The 19975-nt window shown below is 37.9% G+C and overlaps 1 protein-coding gene across 1 annotated transcript; it reads left to right on the forward strand.

Moving 5' to 3' along the window:
- The first annotated feature begins 16327 nt into the window (after nucleotides 1-16327).
- LOC111202942 lies at nucleotides 16328-19295 on the forward strand. Its single transcript, XM_048770369.1, has 2 exons — nucleotides 16328-16620; nucleotides 18844-19295. The coding sequence occupies exons 1-2, from the start codon at nucleotides 16328-16330 to the stop codon at nucleotides 19271-19273; spliced, it is 723 nt and encodes a 240-aa protein (XP_048626326.1). The 3' UTR covers nucleotides 19274-19295.
- Nucleotides 19296-19975: the final 680 nt, after the last annotated feature.

Raw genomic sequence — 19975 nt, forward strand, 5'->3', positions numbered from 1 at the left:
TTCGACAGAAGCGACGATGATGATTGTAATGATAGTGATGAGAACGAAAACGATTTAGAGTGATGTAATATTGATGAGAACGAAAACGATTTAGAGTGATGTAATATATGTAACAAATGTTGTATTTCTTTATTGTAACGTATGTTTAAAGAAATATTGTTTTTTTACCATCTTAATGTATGTGTAACAAATGTTGTTTTATATAAATTTTCATCTTTAGTTTTTAAAAATTTATTTGGAATTTTAGGGTTTAAGTTGGAGAAAGAGTAAGAAGTAGTAAAAAATAAGATATGATGTTAGATGATATGTGACTTTGGGGTTTAGGGATTTCAATCTCGGTGTTTAGGGTTAAGCGTCGTAAAATCCTTGTAAAAATAACACGGGCGTGGTAATTTCGTCGTAAATGGAAAAAGACAGGCCTGGTAAATTCGTCGTAAATGAGAAAACGCGAACCTGGTAAATTTGTCGTAAATGGAAAAGCCTGGTAAACCTATTCAACGTAATTTCGTCGTAAACCAAAAAACACGGACCTGGTAATTTCATCGTAAATGGAAAAACACGAGCCTGGTAACTTCGTCGTAAATGGAAAATCGCGGGCCTGGTAAATTCGTCGTAATATTACGTCGCGTTTACGACGAATCATTATCTATATAATGAGACGCTGAGAGCGAGGCTACCTCATTTACACCTCCCAAACTCCTTTGCTCTCCCTATAAGGTAAACTCTCTTCTCTCTTTTTTTTTTTTTTAAAGTTAGTTTAGGTGATTAATTAGATAGGTAATTATTTTAGGTGATTAGTTAGGTAATTAGTTTAGGTGATTAGTTAGGTAATTAGTTTAGATGATTAGTTAGGTGAAGGAATACTAGTTTAGGTGATTAGTTAGGTAACGAAATAATTTTTTTATTATGTCGCAATTGATTAAATTTTTTTTTTTTTTAGATGGCTCCTAGGAGGAAATTAGCAGCACCTAGTTATGTCCAGTTGTTTGGCGAAGGTTCCGGTACATCTTCTTCCGGTCCATCGTCTTCCGATGCAGTTCCAGACTCTCAGCCTTCTCACTCTGAGCCTTCCCAGAGAGTTGCTTGGAGTCCTCCTCCTCCACCGCAGATGCCTCCACCTCCTCCTCCAGCGGCTGCACCTCAGCCTGTCCCAGAAGGTGCAGTTCATCCGGATTTGTGTGTGCCTTCATATGCCCCATTCGCGAGATATACTGTGGAGGATTTGCTTGCCCAGCCTGGTCGGGAGGGCTTGGATGTTTTAGACCTCGATAGACCCCGAGGAACTTATTGGTAAGTTATTAATTTTTATTACATTAAAATTTAAATTATTTTTATTTTATAACGGTTATAATGTTTTTTTTTCAGGTTTGGGGCTAACAACTGTGTTAACCAGAGCGTTTCGAAGACGATTAAGCGTTATTACGACTGGGCATATCCGAACTGGAGCAAGACACCAAATCACGTTAAGATCACTTGGTTTAAATGTTTTGCGGTAAGATTTTTAAATTTAATTAAATTTTCACATTTAAATATATATATTTTTTAAATATTTATTATTAATTATAATTTCTTCAAAATTTTTGTGTTTCAGCAAAAGTGGCATTGGTCTTTGGGAATCACCGAGAGGGTGAAGGCGGAATTCGTTGCAAAGGCAAAGATCCGCCTCTGCAACACAGTCTCCGATTGGAAGGACAAGTGGGAGATCTACGGGTATGAGGGAAAGCTCACTGAGCTCACGAAGGATGTGTGGGATGGCCTCATCGCCTATTGGCAGCACCCCTCTTCGATCAAAAAGGCCAATTTGTGGTCGGCTTCTCGAAGAACGAAGGATAAAGATGGTCATTTGACCATGCTTCACAGAACCGGACAAAAACCTCATGCAGGAATCCGTCTAGAAGCTGTAAGTTTTGTTTTAAATATTTATTTTAAAATTTTCAATTTATTTAATTTTTAATATTTAATTTAATTTTTTTTTTTGTAGTTCGAGAAGACGGGAGTCTTACCATCTCTGTCTGACCTATTCAAGATGACTCACGCCACATCCGACAGAGTTTTTGTGTATCCTGCATCTGAAAAACTCTTCCTAGCAGTTGGTTCTCGGATTGAAGAACGGGAGATGCAACTAACCCTGGAGTCTCCCGATGGATTATCCGTCACATTGTCCACCGAAGACGCCGACAGAATCTTCGAAGAGGTACAATTTAAAATTTTTGTTTACATTATTTTAATATTTCAATATAATAAACTATATTAATATATGTTTTAATTTTATAGGTGGCTCCTAAAAAGAAGGGACGAATAGTCGGTATAGGCTATGTTAACGAAGTTGCAAGGGCAACTTCGTCATACACTTCGAGACGGGATGAAAAGACTTCTCAGATGAAAGCTCGAATGGATAGCCAGCAGGTTCGTTTAGACTCTCTTGAGGATTTGCTAGATGTGATGGCCGTGGGAAACCCGGTTATGCAGAGAATGTTGAGTGAAAGACGAGCCGCTCTTGGGTTGCCAGTACGAGATCCCCAGGTCCGATCCAACCCGTCAACAGCCAAGTAACCCCACCGACTACTTCGATGATATGTAGTTTTTTTTATATTTCGGTTTGTATTATGAATTTAAATATTATTGTATGACTTCTAAATGCTTTTTTAAAATATGTTTTTTATTTTCATATTTCGTTTTAAAAATTAAAATTATTTTAAATTCTGAATTTTAAATAAATTCAAATTTAGATTTGAGGTTAAAAAAATATTCAAATTTATAATATATATTAATAAGAATCGATTAACGTCGAAAGATTTACGAGGGTTTTACATCGAAAAGTTTACGTGTTCTTTACAACGAAAGTATTTACATCTGCTTTATATCGAAACCGTTACGTGGAATTTATCACGAAATATTACGTCTCGTTTACGACGAAACGATGCCCTGCGCTTTACGAGGAATATATTTCGTCGTAAACGTAACAAGTCATTTACGACGAAACCTCCGTAACGACAGACGTTTTACGATGAAACGTTTTTCGAGGTTAATTCGTCGTAACACCCCGTTTATGATGAATTTACAACGTATATTACCCTCGTAACAAAATATGTTTTCTTGTAGTGCTTTTCTTTTTCTATTGGAGGAAGAGAATACATGGTGAAAGTTTGGGTAACGTCCTGATCCATTAATCGTACCGATATATATATCTCTACCACAACGACTTATTTTAGAGTGCTTATGTCACGCTTTGCCACTCGAATGTTTAAAAATATTATGCTCCATGTTCCGGATAATATCGTTCAGTCCACTCGTAAATTCTACAAAACAAGAATCAAACATTATTTAAAAGCCACAGTTTTCTTATAGCAATAGATAATTACCCGCACTCTGTGCAGAGTGATTTAAAAAAAAAAATACTTAAGTATTATAAACAATATAAACATTTTGTTATCAATAATTTTTTTACGTTTAATTAGAGGTGGACATATTCGAGTACATTTAGTTCGATTCGAATCTTTGAAGATTTGGCTCGGTTTGGATCTTTGCAGGTTTGGTTCAAATTTGGGTTCGGATAACCTACTTAAAAAAAATTTCAAAAATTAAAGTTCATATATACTTTAAATTTTTCAAAAACTAAAAACTAAAATAATATATAACATATAATTTTGAATAATGTATGCCAAAATACTTAAACTTAACATAAAATTGGTTTAGCTTAAATATTTGGATAGGAAATCAATAGATAATTTGAGTATTTTAGGTATTTTAAGTATTCTTTAGCTATTGTAAACATGTACTTATAACTATTTGTATATATTTCCAAGTATTTTGGACAACTTAAAAACGTATTATATATTTTGTATTTTCCTTTAGTTATTAAATTTTAAAATAATTAATATATTTAAGTATATAAATCTTGTACGAATATATTCGGATACCTAAAAATATTACGGTTTGGATCGGGTTCGGATCCGGTTCTATAGATACTAAAATTTTGAATCCATACAGAAATCTAACCAATTTTTGTTAAAGTTCAGTACTATTCTTTGGATCGGCCTTGGTTTAGTTTTTATGGATTCAGTTTTTTTGCCCAATCCTATATTTTTATTGTGACAAAATTTTAAACGAAAATGATGGTTCATACAGATTTTGGGTATGCAACAATTTTTAAACCAAAATATATTTTACTATGTACAGGAAAATTTAGTTAATCATTAAAACTGTTTTAGGCCCATTTAAAAAATGATGATGGTTCATATCGGTTTTAGGAAAATTTCAAAATTAAAATATTAAGGTCTCAGTACTCTTTCAATGCAAATTTCAAAATTAACATATTTATATATTTTTAAATGGTACATAGTTTAATTTAAATGATATTAATATATATATATTTAATATGAATATCTATTAAATAAAAATTCATATTAATACGATTGTATGATCATTTTTATCTTGTTATAACAAAAACAATTAAGCCATTGATTGCAAACTTTTCAAAGGGATTTTTAACATTTTTTTGTAATTTAAAGTCATTTACAAAATTCAAAATATAACATATAAGGAAAAATCTAATTTCTTTTATTATATGGTTAATGTGATTGTTTAATTTCTTTTAATAATATTAAATTAAACAAAAATGAGGAAGGATACAAAAATTATTATCAAATCTTTATTATTCATAATTATTAATTGCCATACATATGTTAATCATATTAGGTAATTCCGTAGCTTTTATTTAAGAAAATAATATATACTTTTTATATTTTGAGTTAATATAATATTCTCTAGTAATAAGATTTTGGACCAACATTTTTCAATTGATTCTTAAGCTGTCAAGTAGGCAAAATTGATATCGTAATTAAGTGACACCTAAGCCGGATCTTTTTTAATTAGTACAAACTTAAGGTTATAACTTTTTAAATGACACTCAATTAATATATAGGGGATTGGAGAATTCTAGACTCTGGGCATATAATATCTCATACAAGCAAAACGATTTTTTCTTGTACTTTTTTTTTAAAACTTAAAACTGTTTTTTATTTGGACGAATAATCTCTCATACTATCGATCAATTTTTTATTTAGTTTATAATTTCTGATTTATAAATATCCTTCAATCGAATATAAAACATAAAAATGTGACTATTTCTGATTTTTTTTATAATTTATATATGATTTTATGTTCAAATTCTTATATGACTAGTATTATTATTCATTTGACATTTGACATCATCAGACAATAAAAAAATTGTTTCTAAGTGAAAGAAAATTTTAAAAGTACTCTTATTATTGTCTTATAAGTAACTAACTTTCTTTTTTTAATAGATAATTTTGTATGTTAAAAAAGCATGACCAAAAATAGATACAAATATTTCACATCTATATTTAGGTTTAAGCTTTTACATATTATTTTTACAAAACACAATAGTATTTACATGAAGAGTATTACCTTGGTATTTTCCTTTAATTTCTTGATACAACTCAACTTTTTATTATCCTTATTACATCTTATGATGCTAACATAATTTTTAAGAGAGTATTTACATATTATGATAAACAAAAAAAATTGTATCATATTTTTAAGTTCTAACCAAAAGAGAATTGTAAAAAATTATTTGATAATATTTTTAAGAGAGTATTTGATGATGAACATGATACAAAATATTATTTAATTAGCAAAAGAAGTGTAAAATTTTTTTTTGATGAAATTTAAAATTTATTGATCTTTCAAAAATTGTTATATACATATCTCAGCCTCTAGCTTGTAAAGAATAAATATCTATGCTATGTATGGAAAGAAAAAATATGAACTATGCTAATTGGTAATCTCAAACCAACGCTGAAGCAGACCACCATATTTGTGATCATACTTGTACCGCAGCGAGACAATCCTGTTCCTTATAGCCTTATCTATGAATCTTCTCAGCTGATCAGTGGACTGCCAGGCCTGGTGATGTCGTCTTGCATTCCGCTCTCTCCACACATGATAGATAACACACTGCAATAACATCTTAGCAAGTATAGTATCCATTTGCTTCTCTCCCATCCTCTGCAGACGAGTGATAGTCCATTGCCAGTCTGGGTTGATTCCTCTGCCTAACAAACGGCATGCGAGATTATTCCACACTGTATAGGAGAAGGGGCAAGCGAAGAAGAGATGGTCTCTTGTCTCGTCCCTTTCCCCACAAAGTATACACCCCTGCACCACACCCCACTGCCTCATTCTATCTCCAGTTGACAATCTATTTTTGACAGCAAGCCAAGTGATAAATGAGAATCTAGGAACTCCTTGTGGGAACCACACCACTTTGCTCCAGGGCACCTTGGGCTTCTTAACTCGCAACTGGTTCCATGTTTTGGATGCAGAGAAAGACGCTTGGTAATCATCATCCCCATGCTTCCGCATAACTATATCAGTACCTCTATCAGGGTGGGGAGGGGCTATCGCCATGACAGTGCGATGTAGCTCACCGAAATGCCTGCTCCGTTGCCCTCTGATTTTCCAGCCCTCCAAATTTCCCGCATCACTGACTCTAGCATGCCTCAGAACACCAAGATAAGTAGTGCCTGCTGCTCCAGTTATATCAATTAATCGACCCTGCCCTGTCCAGTTATCAAACCAGAAATGGCTGCTCTTGCCATCTCTTATGTCGACTTTGAGAAATTGATATGCTACATTCCGAAGCTTGAGTAGCTTTCTCCATATCCAGGAACCCTTTGTGTCATCTCTCACATCCCAAAACGAGTTGTACTGGAGTAGATAGTGTTGCACCCAACTAACCCAAAGAGAAGATGATTGAGTGAAGATTCGCCAAATGAGTTTCATGGCAAAAGCTATAGCTGTATCTCGCAGTTTTCTAATCCCAAGTCCTCCCTCCTCCTTGGGTAAACATAGATCATCCCAACTAACCTTTGCCTTGTGAGTATGTGTAGGTGAGCCAGAACAGAGAAAAGCACTACACATACTCTCAATAGTGTCAAGGCATTTAGCCGGTAAAATGAATGCAGAGCTCCAAAAATTGACTGTGCTAGATATGACAGATTTAATAAGCTGCAGCCTACCGGCAAAAGAGAGATTCTTGTTGGACCAACAGAGTATTCTGCCTCTTATTTTATCTATTAGCGGCTCATAGTCGTGGCTAGTAAGAGACTTAGTCATCAGTGGCATGCCCAAGTAACGAATAGGCAAAGTACCCACTCCGATATGCAGGTCCAGGGCAGTACCAAATAAGGGATCCAGGTTCCTTCCAGAGGCATAAAGTGAGGATTTGGCGACATTTATTTGAAGACCCGACATACTTGCGAACCGATTCATAACCTCAAGAACTCCAAGTAGCGATTCTGATGTGCCATTAGTAAAGACCAAGATGTCATCTGCGAAACTAAGATGAGTGAGTTTCACCCCTTGGCACTGTGGATGATATTCGAAAATTCCTTCTTCTGCGGCTTGATTCAGAAGTTTCGAAAGGGCATTACTGAGGATGACATATAGATAAGGCGATAGGGAGCAGCCTTGTCGAATACCTCTTGCACTCGTAAAGAAACCCTCCAAGCTGCCATTTACAGATACTGAGAACGCTGCAGTAGATATACATAACCTGATCCAATTAATGAACTGAGCCGGCAGTCCCATCGCTTGCAAGACCCCAATGATAAAAGACCACTTGACTGTGTCAAAAGCCTTTGATATGTCAAACTTGATGGCACACTTATCAGCATTTCCATTCCTGTGATATCCGTTAACTAGCTCAGATGAAAGCAGGACATTCTCCAGAAGAAGCCGCTCCGTTATAAATGAACACTGGTTAGCTTCTATCGCATCAGGGAAAATCACCTTCAGCCTGTTAGCAAGGACTTTGGAGATCACCTTGTACATGAGGTTACAACAGGCAATAGGCCTATAATCTTTCATTGTCTGAGCAGGGGTGACCTTCGGAACCAAAGTGAGAATTGTAGCATTGACTCCGGTCGGCATAAATCCAAAGACGAAAAAAGATTGAACAGCAACAATGAAGTCTTTTCCAAGAACTGGCCAAGAACCAACAAAGAATTCCTTAGTAAAACCGTCAGGCCCCGAAACCTTATCATTAGGTAACGCATGGAGAGCTTGCTTGATTTCATTAGCTCTAACTGGTCCCACCAGTACAGCCGCAGCTTCGTTGGTACAACGATATGTGAGCAGATTTTGCAGTGAAGCCACAGAGACATCTTCAGTTGCAGTGTCCTGACTCTGTAAAAAATTTTGGAAATGACTGACCGCCTCACGCTTGATATCTGGGAGGGACGTGAGAACCTCTCCTTGCTCAGTTATCAGACTTCGAATGGTATTTCTAGCTGCCCGAGTCTGCACCATAGCATGGAAAAATTTGGTGTTCTGATCCCCTGCTTGTAGCCAGCGAACACACGACTTCTGCCGTAAAACTTTTTCTTCTAAGCGAGCCAGACGATTCCATCTCTCAGAGGCAGCTGCTGCTCCAGAAAAATTCTCTGGTGTGGGATCAACAAGCACCTTATTTTGCCACTCACATAACTCTTCATAAGCCTGTTTAGTTCGGCCAGGGAGATCACCGTAATGTGTTTTGTTCAGAGCGCGTAGTGGCTGTTTGAGGAGCTTCAGCTTCTGATGAAATCTAGAAAGAGCTAATCTGGAATGGAATAGAGGCTCCGAGGTATCCCAAGTTTCCTTGACAGTAGATAGGAAATCAGTATGCTCCATCAGATAATTAAAGAAACGGAAAGGTTTCCAAACTTCGTTAGTAGCACCAGCCAGACGAACAAAACACCTTGCGTGATCTGAGATACCACCTGCATCAAAATGAGCACTTGATTGAGGATACCGAGTGAGCCACTCCTGATTCACTAGCGCTCTATCTAGTTTCTTGCCAATCGGGTCCTCCACTCTTTTGTTCCACCATGTAAACAGAGCTCCCGTATAAGGTAAATCCAAAACTGAGCAATCAGTTATAGCTTCCTGAAAATGTCGCATTCCTGACTGATCAGTGCGATAATCCAAAGCCTGGGAATGCTCGCTGGATGCTAGAGTTTCGTTGAAATCTCCGAGCATGATCCACGGCAAAGATAGATGCCCATAAGCAGCCCTCGTGCCGCGAAGGTCCTCCCAAAGTTGCAGCCTTTCAGCAGCTGTATTGTAAGCGTAAATTGCAGAACATATGAACTGCTCCCCCGTACTTGGGAACTGTACTGCGCATGTGATGACCTGTGCACTCGTATGTAGCCTTGTAACAACAACCTGCTCATTCCAACATACCCATATCCTTCCCAAAGGGTGATAGCCATAGTTCATGAGAGAGTTCCATTGTGGCATAGCCGTAGACATACATCTCTGATGATTAACCTCCTGAACCCTCGTTTCCATTAGACAACCAAAAACAGGTTTTTCTGTTTGAATCCATGACCGAAGAGCTCTATGCTTGCATGGCATATTGAAGCCACGCATATTCCATGCAAAGAAGGACGTCATATCTTCCTAACGGAAGACTTTTTTGGGACTCCTTGCTTACCAGCATGCAGTAGGTCTTTAGTACGGAGTACTCTGGTGCGAGATAACTTTTGAACTGACCCATTCACTAATTTCTTCCCCCGAGTAGCCTGTGTACGTTGAGACCTCTGCCCCTCAGTCTTATTCTCCAAAATCTCCCCCTCCTCCCCATCCGTAGCATTTCCCTCCACTGTTTCCTCCTCTTCTCCTATGTCCTCTTCAATATCTTGTAAAGGACTGAATCGAGACGGCGAGACTACCAGAACCTCATCTTCTTCAGTCTCTAATCCATGCTTCTTTCCGTGAACAGTTTCCCAACCACCAACTTCAGGGAACGCCTCTGTTGTAGGCTCTGAGAGCTGTATAGCCGGCAGTTCCTCCTGCCCCATACTCTTCTTGGGCTCCAAATCCTTCTCCGCACTTTGCAGACCAGGTTCCGATCCCCCAAGAACATCATCTCTTAGAGTAAGGAGGCTGTTATGAGCAGTATGCGGCGTGATAGCCTCCAAATCATTCATCAGACCCGCAATCACATTTCCTTCTGTTCTCTTAACCATATCTTCAGTCTGTGGTACAGGAGTAAAAGTAGAGCCTGCAACAGTCTTCTTGTTCAGTATTCTAACTTCCTTGCACACACAATCTTGCCCCTTATGACCCCATTTCCTACAAACACTACAACGTGGAGGCAGCCATGGGTAGGCCACTCCTATCTCCCGTAAGGTACCAGCATTATCTCGGAAAGAGATCTTTTCCACTAACTCCTGATGAAGATTGACCTCCACTAGGACCCGAGCCACATCCAACCGAACACACTTCTCAGTGGTAGGATGTAATTTCACAAACTTTCCGGCAGCTTTGAACAAGCACCTCAACCCCTTGTGAGAATAAAGGTTGTTTGGTACTCCCCGTAGATCAACCCACATAGGCATCAACGATAGGTCCGGAGGGTTGAGAGCAGACTCCGGGGACCAAACGTTGACCACCAAAGGTACATCGGAGATGTGCCAGTGTTTCCTCTGGACGACGCTAGCTCTCATCTGGCTGTTTTCAATACGAAACAGCACCGTGTTCTTCTTTATGAACTGAACATCAATTTTTGAGCCTCCTTTCGGTGATGCCCAAATACGGTTGACAGTAGCATGAATCGAACCAACATGTGGTGCATCTCCAATAAAGTAACCCACCACATAACTCTTCCATAGCAGTTCAGATTCATCAAAAATCTCATCTGGAATCTCCATGGAGGCGACACCATTTGTAATTTCAATTGACGCCTCCGGTGCGACTCCATCATGTTGCTTCTTCGTCCATGGCGAGGATCTCTCCAGAGACCGAGCCAAAGTTTCCCCACTCTCCTCTCCTGCAGCAAAGTCGAGCCCTTTTGAAGTTTCTACCACAATTAGGCCGTCTCCGTTTTCCACAGCACCTGATTCCTGAGCCCCCAATGGGTTTCCCTCCAGTGTCGCCAAAACTAGATCCGATATCGTCCTTGTTTTCTCACGATCATTCCCCTCCGAGGGGAGCAGTCGCCGTCGCCATTAAATTTTCCATCTATTTATTTTACAAAAGAAGTGTAAAATTAGTATTGATACAAAATGTAAATTTTTTTATTAGTAACTAAAAATAATTATTTGATAGCAATTTTTTTCTGAAATTCTACAGAGAAGATAATTGTAATAGGTTATATGATAGTAATTTTCTTTTTCTAAAATCTTAAACAAAAAAAGAGTATTTAAATTTTGTTTTAATTGTAAATAAAAACGAGATTTATAAAATAGAATGTTTTCCTTTTTAAAAACAAATCCTAACAAAATAAAATTTTAAAGATTATTTAATAAAACATTAAATTATTACATAAGAACATGTATAATGTTGTCATTGACTCGATTGGTGTATTTGACTTTCATTTCTTTTTATTTTTTATTTAGTTTCTTATTTTGGGTTGTGTTCAGTTTAAACGTTTAGATATAGTATTTTATCTAATCTTAAGTACAAAGTTTATAACAATTCAGCTATATACCATGAGTATAAAATACAAATATTAACTTAAACTTATGTGTAAAATTGAGTTTTAATTATAAAATAAATCTCAAACATCATATGCAAAAAAAAATTATAAAACTATAATAAAATTATTTATTATTTTATATTTTTTTATTAAATTAAAGCATTACACAAAGCCCGTTGCGTTGTCTTGTACAAAATAAAGCTATAAACGAGAACTAATCATATTTATTCATAACTTTTGTTTTGGTAAAACTCACTTAACACCCTATTCCTTAATTAGGCGCTATAAGGGGCTAGCAGCTCCACTAAACTTGGTAGTGGACATTCAGGTACCTATTCAGATATGGTTCCGGTTTGTTCAGGTTTTAGATTTTCAGAGTTCAAGATTTCAACCACATTCGAATATTTATTAATTATCGTGGTTCTGTTTGCGTTATAATCGAACACAGGGAGGATACACGCGACCAACAACGAGTTCCAGAGATACGGTCCAAAGGGTTTCATGGAGATCAAGATCCTCCAAAACGACAACCTTTACGTCCGTGTCGACTTGCCCGGTGTTCCCGACGACGGTGTCCGCCACAGAGTCGACTCCGTTAGACGAAAGGTTGTGACTGCTGCGAGATAAGGTTGACAAAGACGTTCGTGAGTACTCCGGGAAAGCCGGTTTAGGGTGTCACTGCTGCGAGATAACAGGGGTGGATGCGAAGATGAAAGATGGAGTGTTGAGGATGATTGTGTCTGTTGGATAATTCCAAGTAACATGAGGAGCAAGTTAACTCATTAAAGTGAAGTTTGATGGATTAAAGAAAAAGAAAAACATATCATGCTTAGGAATGTTTCCATATTATTATTAGGAAAAGATGTAGCTTCGTCCTTAAGAAAAGATGTAGCTTCTTCCTATATAAAGAGTTCTCATGGAGAGATGTTCCATCAAGAGAAACACATTGAAAGGTTTAGTTTTGAGAGAGTTTCTAAATCTAATAAGAAGTGCTAGTTCTTATAATCTTTGTGTTTGTGCAACTTTAATTGGTATCAGAGCCAGGTTTCGAAGGTCGTTTACAAGAGGAGTTGTAACTTCGATCAAAACATGAGAGACGATTCTCAAGGACGTGATAAAGGTCTTGAGATGAAGAAGGACATACGATGTCCGATGTTAACATCGACCAACTACACCGTATGGTCGATGCGAATGAAAGTGATGCTTTGTTTATACGAAGTTTGGGATACAATTGATCCAGGGAGTGATGATGCAAAGAAGAACAATATGGCGATTGCTCTGATCTTTCAATCAGTCCCGGAAGCGCTAATACTTCAGATAGGAGAACATGATACATCGAAGAAGATTTGGGAAGCTGTCAAATCCCGTAACCTAGGTGCTGATCGCGTGAGAGAAGCAAGGTTACAGACTTTGATGTCTGAGTTCGACAAACTGAAGATGACAGACACAGACACGGTGGATGACTACGCAGGAAAACTTTCAGGCTTAGCATCTAGAGCAGCCGCATTAGGAGAGCTAATGGAAGCATCAAAGCTAGTAAAGAAGTTTCTAAAGGGACTTCCAAGAACGAAGTTCATTCACATCGTAGCTTCGTTAGAACAAGTGTTGGATCTGAATTCAACGGGGTTCGAAAATATTGTTGGGAGATTGAAGGCTTTTGAAGAGCGCATCAAAGAAGAAACCCATGATGAAGATCAATCGAAGCTAATGTTTGTAAAGAATGATGCACAAGGTCGTGGAAGCCATAGCAACTCGCGAGGAAGAGGCAGAGGTAGAGGTTATGGTGGAAAAGGAAGAGGACGAGGAATGTCTAATGGTTCTGATGGTCATAACAAAGGAGGAGAAGCTTCAGACAAGACCAAGAAGGACTACTCCAAGGTTAAATGCTGGAGATGCGACAAGATGGGGCACTTCGTGTCACATTGTCCTACACGACCAAGAGAGGAAGCTAACCTAACAGAAACACAAGAAGCAGATGCATTATATATGCATGAAGTAGTATTCCTCAACGAAGAGAGAGTGTTTCCTAATAGGTTTGATGAGTGTGATGGAAATACGAGTATATGGTACCTTGACAATGGTGCAAGTAACCATATGACAGGCAAGAGAGAGTTCTTCTCAAACCTAGATGAGAGCATCAAAGGCAAAGTCAAATTCGGTGTTGGATCAAACGTCGAGATTGTTGGGAAAGGTTCGATCACATTCATCGGAAAAACAGGGGAGAGAAGAGCACTCAAAGATATCTACTACATCCCAAGTCTTAAACACAATATCATAAGTCTTGGACAAGCAACCGAGATGGGTTGTGAGGTTAATATGAAAGAAGATCTACTGATGCTTAAAGATCCTCGTGGAAGGCTATTAGTACAAGTTGCAAGGCAACCAAACCAATTGTACAAGACGCCAATGGAGGTTGAATATCCGAAGTGTCTTCAAATACAAGAAACTGATGTTACATGGACATGGCATGCGCGGCTAGGGCATGTGAACTTTGGAGTCATGAAGAATATGGTAGACAAGGAGATGGTAGTAGGGATGCCTCAGTTGATATACGAGAAAGATGTGTGCAGCGCCTACTTAGTTGGGAAGCAAACTCGGAAGTCTTTCCCGCCTAAAGCAAAGTATCGAGCATCACACGCATTGGAGTTGGTACATGGTGACTTGTGCGGTCCGATATCACCTTCAACACCAGCAAACAATAGATATGTATTTGTCTTAATTGATGATTACTCAAGATATATGTGGACGATGCTGCTAAGAGAGAAGAGTGAAGCGTTCGATCGGTTCAAAAAGTTCAAGGATTACGTGGAGAATAAAACGAAGCTACAACTCAAGACTTTTTGCACCGATAGAGGAGGAGAGTTCACATCTTCTGAGTTCATTCATTTTTGTGAAGAAAAAGGTGTAACTAGACATCTCACCGCAACAAAACGGTGTGGTTGAGAGAAGAAATAGAACACTAATGGAGATGACTAGAATTTTGATGAAAGCTATGAAGTTACCTAATAAGCTATGGGGAGAAGCAGTACGTCATTCAACGTATCTCATAAATCGCGTTGCTACAAAGGCTTTGAAAAACAAGACTCCATACGAAGGCTTGTATGTTAAAAAACTGAACATTGGGCATCTAAGGGTCTTTGGATGTGTAGCTTTTGCAAAAATCAACAATCCTCATCTCAAGAAGCTGGATGATCGATCAAGGATGGTGATCAACCTAGGCACAGAGCCCAGCTCAAAAGCTTACAGGCTCTATGATCCGGTCGTGAAAAAGATAGTTGTTAGTAGAGATGTAATCTTTGACGAGAAGAAAAGTTGGGATTGGTCCACGCTATCAACAAACGTAGATGAAGAACCAGGATCATTCAAGCTTCCTCATATTGATGTTACAGAAGAAGGAGATGGTGATGAGCATCAAGATCACCAACACCACGAAGAGCAAAACAATAATGAAGAAGAAGAAGCTGTAGACGCAGGTAAACAAGAGGAAGTAGCAGAGAACAACGATGCAAACCAAGACCAGCATGTAACATCAAGATATGGTCGTAACATCAGAAAACCAAAGCGATTTGATGATTACATCCTACTCGCTGAAGTTGAAGGTGGCAGACTCTTGCTCACCATCGATGGTGAACCAGAAAGTTACATCGAAGCTGCAGTGATACAAGCTTGGATCGATGCAATGAAGGCAGAGATCGAATCTATCATCAAAAACAAGACCTAGAAGCTCGTCAAGAAGCCGGTAGGTGTGAAACCGATAGGTTTGAAGTGGATCTATAAGATCAAGAGGAATGCAGATGGAACCGTGATCAAATACAAAGCAAGGTTAGTTGCAAAAGGCTACGTGCAACAACAAGGCATAGACTTCGACGAAGTATTTGCACCAGTTGCTCGGATAGAAACCATACGACTACTCTTGGCGTTAGCAGCAACTAATGGATGGGAGATCCGTCACTTAGATGTGAAAACTGCGTTCCTGAATGGAGACTTAAATGAGGATGTATACGTGACTCAACCAGAAGGCTTTGTGGAGAAAGGAAAGGAGGATCATGTGTACAAACTTAGCAAAGCACTATACGGTTTGCGTCAAGCTCCGAGATCTTGGAACATCAAACTCGACCGTGTTCTCAAGGACATGGAGTTCACGAAGTGCACCAAGGAACCTGCGGTATATCAAAAGAAAGAGAAGGGGGAGCTTCTGATCATAGCTATATACGTTGATGATTTGTTTGTAACAGGGTCTTCACTCAAAGTTATCAAGCAATTCAAAGATGATATGTCAAGAAGATTTGAGATGTCAGACCTCGGGAAGCTTACATACTATCTTGGTATAGAAGTAACGCAAGGAGCTGATGGCATTCACATCAAACAAGAAGGATACGCGCAAGGTATACTTGTCAAGACGAAGATGGAGTCATGTAACTATATACTCATGTTCGGATGCACACGAGTTTGGAAGTATCAAAGGCAGAGGAGGAGGCTGAGATTGATGCAACATCATATCGAAGCATCATAGGATGCTTAAGGTATCTTCTTCATACACGACCGGACTTGGCGTTTTTGGTTGGTGTAATAAGCAGATATATGCAGAGTCCAAGAGAGAGTCATGGAGAAGCAGTGAAGCATCTACTACGATACATAAAGGGCACTACAGAGTATGGTCTCTTCTTCAAACAGGATGGAACAACGGAGATTACAGGTTACAGTGACAGCAGCCATAACATAGACGTTGATGATGGAAGAAGCACTACAGGGTTTATGTTCTACCTAGGAACATCGCCGATCACGTAGACATCGTGCAAGCAACCTACAGTGGCACTCTCTTCATGTGAGGCGGAGTTCATGGCAGCTACGGAAGCTGCAAAACAAGCAATATGGTTGAAGGAGTTAATGGCCGAGATCATGAACAAAGAAGACAAGAAGGTCGTGTTGAAAATTGACAACAAGTCAGCAATTGCTCTCACCAAGAACCCGGTGTTTCACGGTAGAAGCAAACACATACTCGCGAAGTACCATTTCATTCGAGAATGTGTGGAGTTCAACTTTATCGAAGTGAAGCACGTACCTGGAGTGGAGCAGAAGGCAGACATACTCACTAAACCATTGGCAAGGATCAAGTTCGAAGCAATGCACAAGTTCATTGGAGTTCAGAAGATCAACATACCTAAGATTCAAGTTGGAATTAAGGGGGAGAATGTTGGATAATTCCAAGTAACTTGAGGAGCAAGTTAACTCATTAAAGTGAAGTTTGATGGGTTAAAGAAAAAGGAAAACATATCATGCTTAGGAATGTTTCCATATTATTATTAGGAAAAGATGTAGCTTCGTCCTTAAGAAAAGATGTAGCTTTTTCCTATATAAAGAGTTCTCATGGAGAGATATTCCATCAAGAGAAACACATTGAAAGGTTTAGTTTTGAGAGAGTTTCTAAATCTAATAAGAAGTGCTAGTTCTTATAATCTTTGTGTTTGTGCAACTTTAAGTGTCTAGGGTCAAAGTCAAAGACCATGACAACAAGTGTACTCTCTTTCTCCCTCCCAACACAGGTTCGAACCCCTCCTCTCACTCAAAAAGATCACACCTTTCTTGCATATTCCATTAAATGCTTTAACGTCAGCGACTCGCGTCTTTCTTAGCCTGTAAAAATAAGAAAGAAAGGAGTTGTTTATGTGCAGTGCTTTAACCATTTTTTTTTCCTAAGCCAACAGACGATATAGCTGTCTTCTCATAATGAACCCAAACAAAAACGATATTAACATTTTATAAAGTTCTTTTTTGAAAAAGACCATGTATTGTTAAAAGGAACAAACTTTGAAAGTAAATTGTACGGTACTAAAAATAAAATTAGAGCTTGCACAAAATACACTGTAAGATAAATTCGTAAAAAAAAACATGATATACATTCAAAAAGTAGTTTTTAAGAAAACACAAAAAGATATATAAAAAAATTACAAACGGCTTAAAACTTTTTACATATTCGATTTACTTTGAATCTTCTTTTATGTTGGTATTTGTCGTTATGTGAAACTAAAAAGAGAGAGGGAGAGTAGAAAAAGTGACAGCTCATGAGCGTTTTACTATAGATAAAGAGCTTCTTTAAAGTTTTCACTCGGTTGAAAAAAACATTTACACAACGGGTAAGCGACATAAGACCACCTATGGGGGTGTTGGAAACACTTTATCAATTGTTGAAAGTGATTTAATGAAGGTGTTGAAAAAATATTGTTATCTACGTAGTATACTCATCTGTTGTAAAGTTTTAACAGCTGAAAAAAATAAAATTAGAGTCTGCTTTGCCACGTGTCACAAAATGGTTGGTTAGAACATTTGGAGCGTGTGTACACGCGCATGGAATATCACGATTTCCTTTTTTTTATTTTTTAAATCTGGATAAGATTTAAATATTATCTTCTGATTGGCTGTGCATATTACTTTTGATTTTTTTTCTCACCCAATAATTCAAACGTAATTGTTATATAATAAAACTTTTTTGAAAAAAAAAAAATTTTATCAAAATTCAAGATTTTTTTTCTCTATAAATAAAGACCACTCTCATCTCATTTCGACATAGAAAAAAATATCATTTTTAATTATAATCAACTATTTTGGTATTTTAAACCTTTTTTTTGTTAAATGGATACCAATAATAATCCTTTTAACACTCAAAACTCTTCTAATTTTCTCTTTAATTTCCAAAATCTCAACAATTATCAATTTCATAACCAAACTTCCAACCAACCTCAAAATTTGCCAAATTATGGTTTCTCACCAAATTTCTTCATGCCATCATCTGTCCCGAATTATCTTCCAAATTGTATTTTTAAAAATAAAATTAGGTAAATATCTAACTTAGAGATGAATATATGCTTAATTTTAATTATTTTATTAACATTTATTTTGTATGATTTAAAAGACAGCTAAATATAATAATTTAAAATAAATATTATTAAAGGTTATGTTATTTTAGTTTTAAATTAATTATTAATATGTAATTATTATATTGTAAGAAAAATAAAATAATCTGAATAAAAAGTTGTGGGGTAGGGTGTTGATAATTTTAAAACAAATCATTGTAGATGTTTAAAATGAAGTGGGTGTTGAATAAATGAGGTGGAAGAAAGAGAAGATGATGTGGAAGGGGAAAATAAGGGTGTTGAAAGTGAAGAGAGTGTTGAAACCATTGTACATAGCCTAAGCAAGCCAAACTCCATTTTTTACAGAGAGAGAGAGATCACACAAAGAGAAGAAGAAGAAGAGGAGACGAAGAGGAGATGGCTGAGGCAAGATTACTTGATATGTCGAGAGTTCCATTCATCCCAGGTCTCCCTTACTTTACTTGGTGCAAACACACAATAAAGTTTTCTCCTATCGAACACAAGGAGGATACACGCGACCAACAACGAGTTCCAGAGATACGGTCCGAAGGTTTTCATGGAAATCAAGATTCTCGAAAACGACAACCTTTACGTCCGTGTCGACATGCCCGGTGTTCCTGACGACGGGGTCCACCACAAAGTCGACTCCATGAGACAAAAGGTTGTCTATTTCTCCGGTGAAGAAACTCTCGGCAGCGACGGCGATAAGGTTGACGACGACGTTCGTGAGTACTCCGGGACAGCCGGTTTAGGGTGTAACTGCTGCGAGATAACCGGGGTGGATGCGAAGATGAAAGATGGAGTCTTGAGGATGATTGTGTCTAGGGTCAAAGTCAAAGACCATGACAACAAGTGTACTCTCTTTCTCCCTCCCAACACAGGTTCGAACCCCTCCTCTCTCTCTCAAAAGTAAAAAAGATCACACCTTTTGGAGTTTTGCTTATACATTACTGTAAAATCTGATGGAGGCCATCTCTTTTCATTGAATCTGCCAGGCGTTTGTGGTGATGATATGCTGGTGCTTCCCAATGAGAACGAAGTCAAGTTCTATGGTGAGAACAAGGAGGTGTGTGAGCACGATGAGAGTTGCCGTATCTTCATGGGAGCCGTCAAGGGTTCTAGCTTTTGTGCTCCTGGAGTTCCACCTTTGAGCCACGACATCGCTTGGGATGCTGAGTTTGGTGTTCTCAAAGTGCGTGTCTCACCTCCTGGCAGCAACATCAGCAGCGAGTAGTCATGCTCTCATCTCATCTCTCTATTTTGTGTCTTTCATTTCAAATGTCTATCTTGTTTTAGTTTGGGAGAACTTTTGATTCGCTACCAAGTCTTCATGTTTTAAGCTGTGACAGTTATGTGTGGTTTTTCGGATGGCTTGCTTGCTGTCTACGTATCACTTCCACACTCAAAACTAAATGGGATTGGAATTCAAACCTATAATGTGTGCAAAGCTATTGTAGTAATACTATTGAACAAAGGGCTATAGTAACCTAAGGTCTTTGGATAAGTCATGAATTTGTTAAGGTTGCTCGCTGGAACAGAGGTACACCGAGGAAGAATGAAACATCTAGTGCAGAGAATTTCCAGTTAGAAGCAAAACATGAGAGAAATGACCTAT

Source organism: Brassica napus (assembly GCF_020379485.1).
Source record: "Brassica napus cultivar Da-Ae chromosome A2 unlocalized genomic scaffold, Da-Ae chrA02_Random_36, whole genome shotgun sequence".
NCBI classification, from domain to species: Eukaryota; Viridiplantae; Streptophyta; class Magnoliopsida; order Brassicales; family Brassicaceae; genus Brassica; species Brassica napus.